The following is a 6,557-nucleotide window of genomic DNA, read 5'->3' on the forward strand; positions in this document are numbered from 1 at the left end:
CAATTATATCTACTGATCTTGTGGTCATATACAGGGTGCCAGTTTTCTTTCCACAAGCCAAAACCATTGCTCCCTTTGATACCTTCCACATTCCTCCAGAAAAAAGGATTGAATGGCCACTTCAGATCAACTTCTTCTTTAGTTCAGGAACATGCCTTATATTTTGCAAGTTCCATATAGATCCATTCATTGTCTTGATTTGTACATCTCTTATACCCACAATATCCAATGGTTGTCCATCGGCCAGATAGACTACCCCATAATTTCCAGCAGTATAATTTTGCATCATTTCATGGTGTGGAGTACAGTGAAATGAAGCTCTAGAATCAAGAACCCAATCATCAATAGGACTATATACAGCAAGGATCAAACCATCTTGTACCTCGTTTGTAGTGGCATTTGCAGAATCAGCTTCAGGTTTCTTTGGTTTTGTGCAACTCCTCATGAAATGACCAGGTTTGCCACAATTCCAACATTCAACCTGCTTCCTATGTCCAAACTTGCTTTTATTTTTGTACCTGGATTTTGATCTGCCTCTGGATAAGCCTCTGTCTTGTCTCCTTCCTCGAGTATTGATGTTGAGAGCTGAACCTGAACTTGAGCTTTCACCCGAGTCTTTCCTTTGTACTTCTTTAGCTAAAATCAGGTCTCGGATATCATCATATTTTAATTTGGATTTTCCAGCTAAGTTGTTTACAGCTGTTCTCATACCTTCCCAACTGCTTGGAAGTGAAGCTAGCAAAATAAATGCTCGGATCTCATCATCAAACTCAATTTCAATAGATGATAATTGATTTGTGATGGTGTTAAAATTATTAAGATGTTGTGTAACAGAGGTGCTTTCTGTCATCTTCAGGTTGAACATCTTCTTCATCAAGTGCACTTTGTTATTTGCTGATGGCTTCTCATACATCCCAGACAAGGCTTCCATCAATCTTGCTGTGGATTTCTCTTTTGTAACATTATGAGCAACTCTTCTTAATAATGATAGCCGGATAATGCCCAAGACTTGTCTATCAAGAATTTGTCAATCTTCTTCTGACATGTTTTTTGGCTTGCTCCCCAACAGAGGAAGATAAAGTTTCTTCCCATATAGATAGTCTTCAATTTTCATTTTCCAATATCCAAAGTCAGTTCCATCAAATTTTTCAATTCCTGCAGCCTTTATTTCATCAGCCATTTTTACTCATTCTCATATTCGAATCTCAAAAATCTGACCTTACAGATGTGTCCGGAATGGCCCAAAAATGCTGGAAACGACACTGAGATCACCCAAATCAGACTTCGGATGGCTCCGATTTAAACAATCAAAATTTAGGATAACTGGACGCTGCAGATGAAGCCACGTGGCAGGAGGAATAGTCGTTGCGCCACACCGGATCAAAACCCAGTTATGCTGACATGGCTAAGCTGACGTGTCAGACATGTAGACATGTGCGCGTGGGCAGTGCTGGTGGCATGTTCAAACGAGGGCATGCAGGACGTCGGATTTTCACCGGGTTTTCACCAGTGGATTCCTCTCGTCGTCCTCTTCACGGTGGTATATTCAAAAACACGTTTTGAGAACTTTGATTTTTGAATTTGGATCAAACACCCTTGTTTTTCAAAAACTTTCAAGAACAAGCTCTGATACCAGTTGTTAGGTCATTCTGGCATTCAAACACACATCAATTTACGTGGTTCGGCAACTTGCCTACTCCACGGAGCTTCTGGTTTGTATTAATCAAGCTCAAAAGCAATACAAACAACAAAAACAAGGAGGAGAAAAACTTCTCAACTCTCTCTCAAAGCTCTCTATGTGTTTCTCTCTATTTCGTGGTCTATATTAGCTATTAATGCACCCTCTATTTATAGCTGAGGAGGGAGACAATTGTTCAACAATGGTGGGCAACATTTTCTTTGGTTAGGCACCCACCATTTGACTCTAACCATGTCAACCATGACTGCCACCAACCATGGCTGTCACCGCCATTTATATCCACACATAACAAAGATTACAATCAATCAACAAGTGCCGGTGCTGGTCCTCTCTGTAGAAAAACTTGATATAGAAATTTATAAGAAATGAACACAATTAAAGTAGCAGAAAGCAACACGGCAGAGAACAATAAATGTGGCGTAACTTTTTTCATTGACTTCAATCTCCAGTTTTGCTAAAACTGATGAAAAGATACAACTTTCTTTCTTCCACCATGAAGGCTGCTAGCTAGCTGATCACCCAAAAGATGAACTCTCTCAAATTCTACATTATCCTGCTCTCGTTGCTTACCCTTGCTACAATCACTTTAGCACAGGAGGATTCCATTTTCCTCGGTCATGGTTGCCAAAACGCAACGACCTCCACGATAAACAGCACCTACCGAGCCAATCTAAATCTCCTCCTCTCTTCACTTGCCTCGAATGCAACCCGAAATAATACCATTGGATTCTACAACACCTCTTTCGGGCAGAACACTGATCAAGTGTACGGCCTGTTTATCTGCCGTGGGGATCTTAGCAGCACTACTGTTTGCCAAAATTGTGTCACCTTCGCCACCAAAGATATAGTCCAGCGTTGCCCAATCGGAATAGCGTCCATTGTGTATTACGATGCGTGCATCCTACGTTACTCAAACAGGAACATCTTCTCTAAGATGGATCAAAGCCTTTTTTTCTCTCTCTCCATGTCAAACGCACAGAATATTACTAACGAACCCCAGCGTTTTAACAATCTAGTGGGAGCCACCGTTAATGATTTGGCTGCTCGAGCTGCAAGTGCTCCAGGTGCTAAAAAGTTTGCTGCGAAAAAAACGTATTTCGATGCGTTCCAAAATATATACAGCCTTGCCCAGTGCACACCGGATTTATCTAGCTTTGATTGCAATCAATGTCTCAGTGCAGCTATAGCTGGTTTGCCCATTTGCTGCAGCAGCAAGATCGGAGGAAGAGTCTTGTTTCCTAGTTGTTATATTCGTTATGAAATTTATTTATTTTATAATGCAACGGCAGTCGCAAGGGAGTCACCGCCTCCTCCTCCCCCGCCCGTGGCTCTTCCTCCTCCACCTCCTCGTTCAGTGACAATACCAGAAGGTAAAGTTATTTTGCACTATTTATTGTTTTTGTCAATATCTTTAATCCCCACTCTAACGAAGTTACTATAGAATGCACTCGTCGAAATTTAACTTTTATCTCTTAAATTTTTTGGATAAATTTATTTTTTAAATTACAAAATACAAAATCCTTAAATTATTTTGGAAAAAAAATGTAATACTTTTGTAAATTTTAAAATTAAGCTACGGTTTTTTTTTTCCCTGGTCGGTTGATATTCTTGATTCAAATGTGATGGTTTTGGCCCAATTCTTGTAAGGTATTCTTGCCATGCGATCTTACGATTTTATCCTCCAAAAGGCATCTCACATGTTTGAAAATCAATTCCACGCCATGATTGTTCAATCCAAAGAGGTCCATGCTGGTGTTAGCTCAACATTTCTTTTCGGATCCCACCACGTGATAGTACCTCCAAAATTGTTCACGATTTTGAGCAAAACTTACAAAAAAAAACACACTTGCAATATTTACCATGTTTGGATCAAGAATTGCCTACCTCCATGAACAATTTTTTAAAAAATCCATCTAAATTAAGAACAAATCAAATCCCTAAAGATGAACTTCTCAAAGCTACAAACGAATCGTCACGAATGTAGGAATCCCACCACACTACATATTTTTCCTAGTAGAGATTTGCGACACGATTCAACAATTCTATTTTTACTCATCAAGATTAAATCAATAACTTTAACCGTAGAGGTTTTTGCTTCTTACATCTTGAACGCTTCTTACATCTTGAACTTATTTGTCTCCAGAGGTACAATAATTTCTCCAGTTTTTTATTCTTTTTATTTTTAATCTAAGTTCAAGATGTAAGAAGTAAATCTCAAGAACATTTTTTAGATTGTTTTTTATATGTATAATTTCATCCTCCATGGATTTATTTTTCTATTAAATTTAATCTCAATTCATTTTAGTGCAATGTTTTTTGCTTTTTAAAATTTTTAAAATTAATTTTTACAAGATTTCACCATTAATTAAGAATTAAATTTTTTCATTTAACTCGGGTCCAGGAATTCATCGCTACAAGTTTTAAAGAATAGACTAGGTTTAAAAGGTGTGCTCGAATTTTCTTAATTATTTTCTTTTTTTTTAAGATATTGTTTTATTTTATTTCTTAACCTTTTTTATAGTTTTGCATTATTATTTTTTATGGTTTCTTTTTATGGGATTATTCTTGGGTTCATGATCAGGGTCACCGATTTCAAAGCTTAATAGGGGTTGACTTTTTTTGTTTTTTTTTTAAATTGATTTATTTTTATTTCATCATTCAATATTTAATTTATTGGAAAGTGGTCTTCAACCCTTTTCTTTTTTGTTTTATCTATTAGTTTATCTCGATCATGTGCTTATCATTACGGAGTTTGCAAGTAAACCTACATGACTCATTTTTTTCCTGTTGCCCTTTTAAATTATATATATTTTTTATTTTTTAACATTGAGTTGTTTGATAATTAAGTTTCATAATTATATTTAATTTACTTTTGAATGTAGTCACTTTAATGTCACAACTGTATCATAGATTTTGTTTCTTAACCTCAGTCACTACCACATTTAACCGACAAAAGTTTTTCATTGGTATTACACTATCATTCTATCAACAGAAAATTTATTGATGGATTTACGGATGAAAACCATCCATCGATAAATTTTTTGCTAATAATTTCATTTTTTTCAGCATTTTTATTGGTAAAAAAAACATTGATAGTCCTATAAACAAAAAACACACTTCAAAAACAAAATTACCCGATTTAATATACCAGTGGAATTATTCCATTAGTGATGTAATAATGTTGTAGTGGCATATGAAGTCAATTGTTTCAAACTTTCTAGAATACACTGAAGAACAAAATCCGTTGGTATATTCGTATGTAACAATTAAAAAAAATATATTTTAAAAAAATCTTTTGAACAATGGTATATTTCTAGACGGAATGCATCCATCAATATAATGTTTATCAGTAATTCCATCATTTATCGCTAATTATGTCAGAAAACAAAACCCGATGGTATTATAGATGGAAAATGTACGCCAAAAAAACTTTTCCCACTGGAAATATGCTAATGGAATTATTCAGTCAAAATATTTCCATTTGTGATAATGGCATGTATAGTAATTTTTCCAACTCTTTAGAATATACCAATAAATTGATTTTGTTTGTATTCCCATCGGTGATTGTGCCATATGCAGTAAATTTTTTCCAACTCTCTAGAAAATATCGACCATTTTTGTTAATAAAAAAATAATTAAACAAATAAAATTGTATAAAATTGAAATATGTAAATAAAAAAATTGAATAATATAAAATCAAAATATTCATTATAATTATATTAGTACAAATAAAAAATAAACTAAAACAATGGCAACACTAGAGGAGGAGGAGAAAGAGGTTGGTCATTCTCGAGACCATATGACTAAAAAAGGAGCACACACGTACCACTCATCTATGATCTCATTTTCATGACCATTTGACAGAGTTGTTTAGAATTTGTTGAGAGTCGCTCATATTTTTTGGTTAGATGAGCCATATGTTGTTGCAAGGCCATAAACTTCTGAAACTAGGTGCTCGATACCAATTAGGAGTTCCCAACGGTTGAGACACTACAGGTCGCCTGCAAGTTCCCGACCGTTGTGTCTATAGTGTAAGAGAGTTTGTACACCTGATTTCTATTGGGTCCACTAGACAATCTTGCCTCTATCCATAAATCAGGATCAAAATCTAAGTAGGTCAAAGGATCATCCTGTATCTCTCCCTCAACCTGTTGTTATATGTCTCTTGAAAATTAAAAAAATGAAATCATCAAATTCAATTCAAGAAAATAATAACTTATAAAAGAAAATGGTTGAATGAACATACTACGAAGTGTCGAGTGTAGTTATCGATGAACTGTTGCTCCCCCTTTTTAACGACCTTCACTCCATGTGCATGTCTCTACAATAGCTCCATTGGCCTTGGATCATGTCCAAGAGACAACTTGTAAAAAAAAATGTTGCATGTTAAATATATTTCAAATAATAACATATTAATTAAAGATAGATATTATTAAAACTAATCTTACCATCTACTTCTTATATGTAATGAACGAAACAGAGTCATCGGTTTGTATGGTAACTGAACCATGAATTTGCTGGTTTTGATTCTCGGCATTGGACTATGAATGTTGTGTGAACCACTCATACGTCATATGCTGGATATATTACATCCATTTATCATCTGGGATGTATGGCGCCCTAAAATCTCTCCAAACCACAATGTCATTCCAGCATAGTAGAGCATTATCTTTGGTGTATTGGTTTTGCTTCTTTTTTTTTATGCTTCATACTAAAAGTTACGCAACCTAAATCCATGAATGAATTTTATATGAGTTAATAACAAATTAGATTTTAATATATAATTTTTTTTTAAAAATGTCGTATCATTTTTTATGTCATCTAGTTGCAGCATAATTCTCCTACACACTCCTCGCAA

The 6,557-nt window shown here is 35.1% G+C and overlaps 1 protein-coding gene across 1 annotated transcript; it reads left to right on the forward strand.

Moving 5' to 3' along the window:
• The first annotated feature begins 2,125 nt into the window (after window positions 1-2,125).
• LOC105110786 (putative cysteine-rich receptor-like protein kinase 9) lies at window positions 2,126-3,174 on the forward strand. Its single transcript, XM_011005949.1, has one exon. The coding sequence runs from the start codon at window positions 2,226-2,228 to the stop codon at window positions 3,138-3,140; it is 915 nt and encodes a 304-aa protein (XP_011004251.1). The 5' UTR covers window positions 2,126-2,225; the 3' UTR covers window positions 3,141-3,174.
• Window positions 3,175-6,557: the final 3,383 nt, after the last annotated feature.

This window comes from Populus euphratica, unplaced genomic scaffold, assembly GCF_000495115.2.
Source record: "Populus euphratica unplaced genomic scaffold, PopEup_1.0 scaffold379.1, whole genome shotgun sequence".
NCBI classification, from domain to species: domain Eukaryota; kingdom Viridiplantae; phylum Streptophyta; class Magnoliopsida; order Malpighiales; family Salicaceae; genus Populus; species Populus euphratica.

Coding starts and splice junctions, on each gene's coding strand:
- LOC105110786 (XM_011005949.1), top strand. CDS start 2,226: ATGAACTCTCTCAAATTCTACATTATCCTGCTCTCGTTGCTTACCCTT.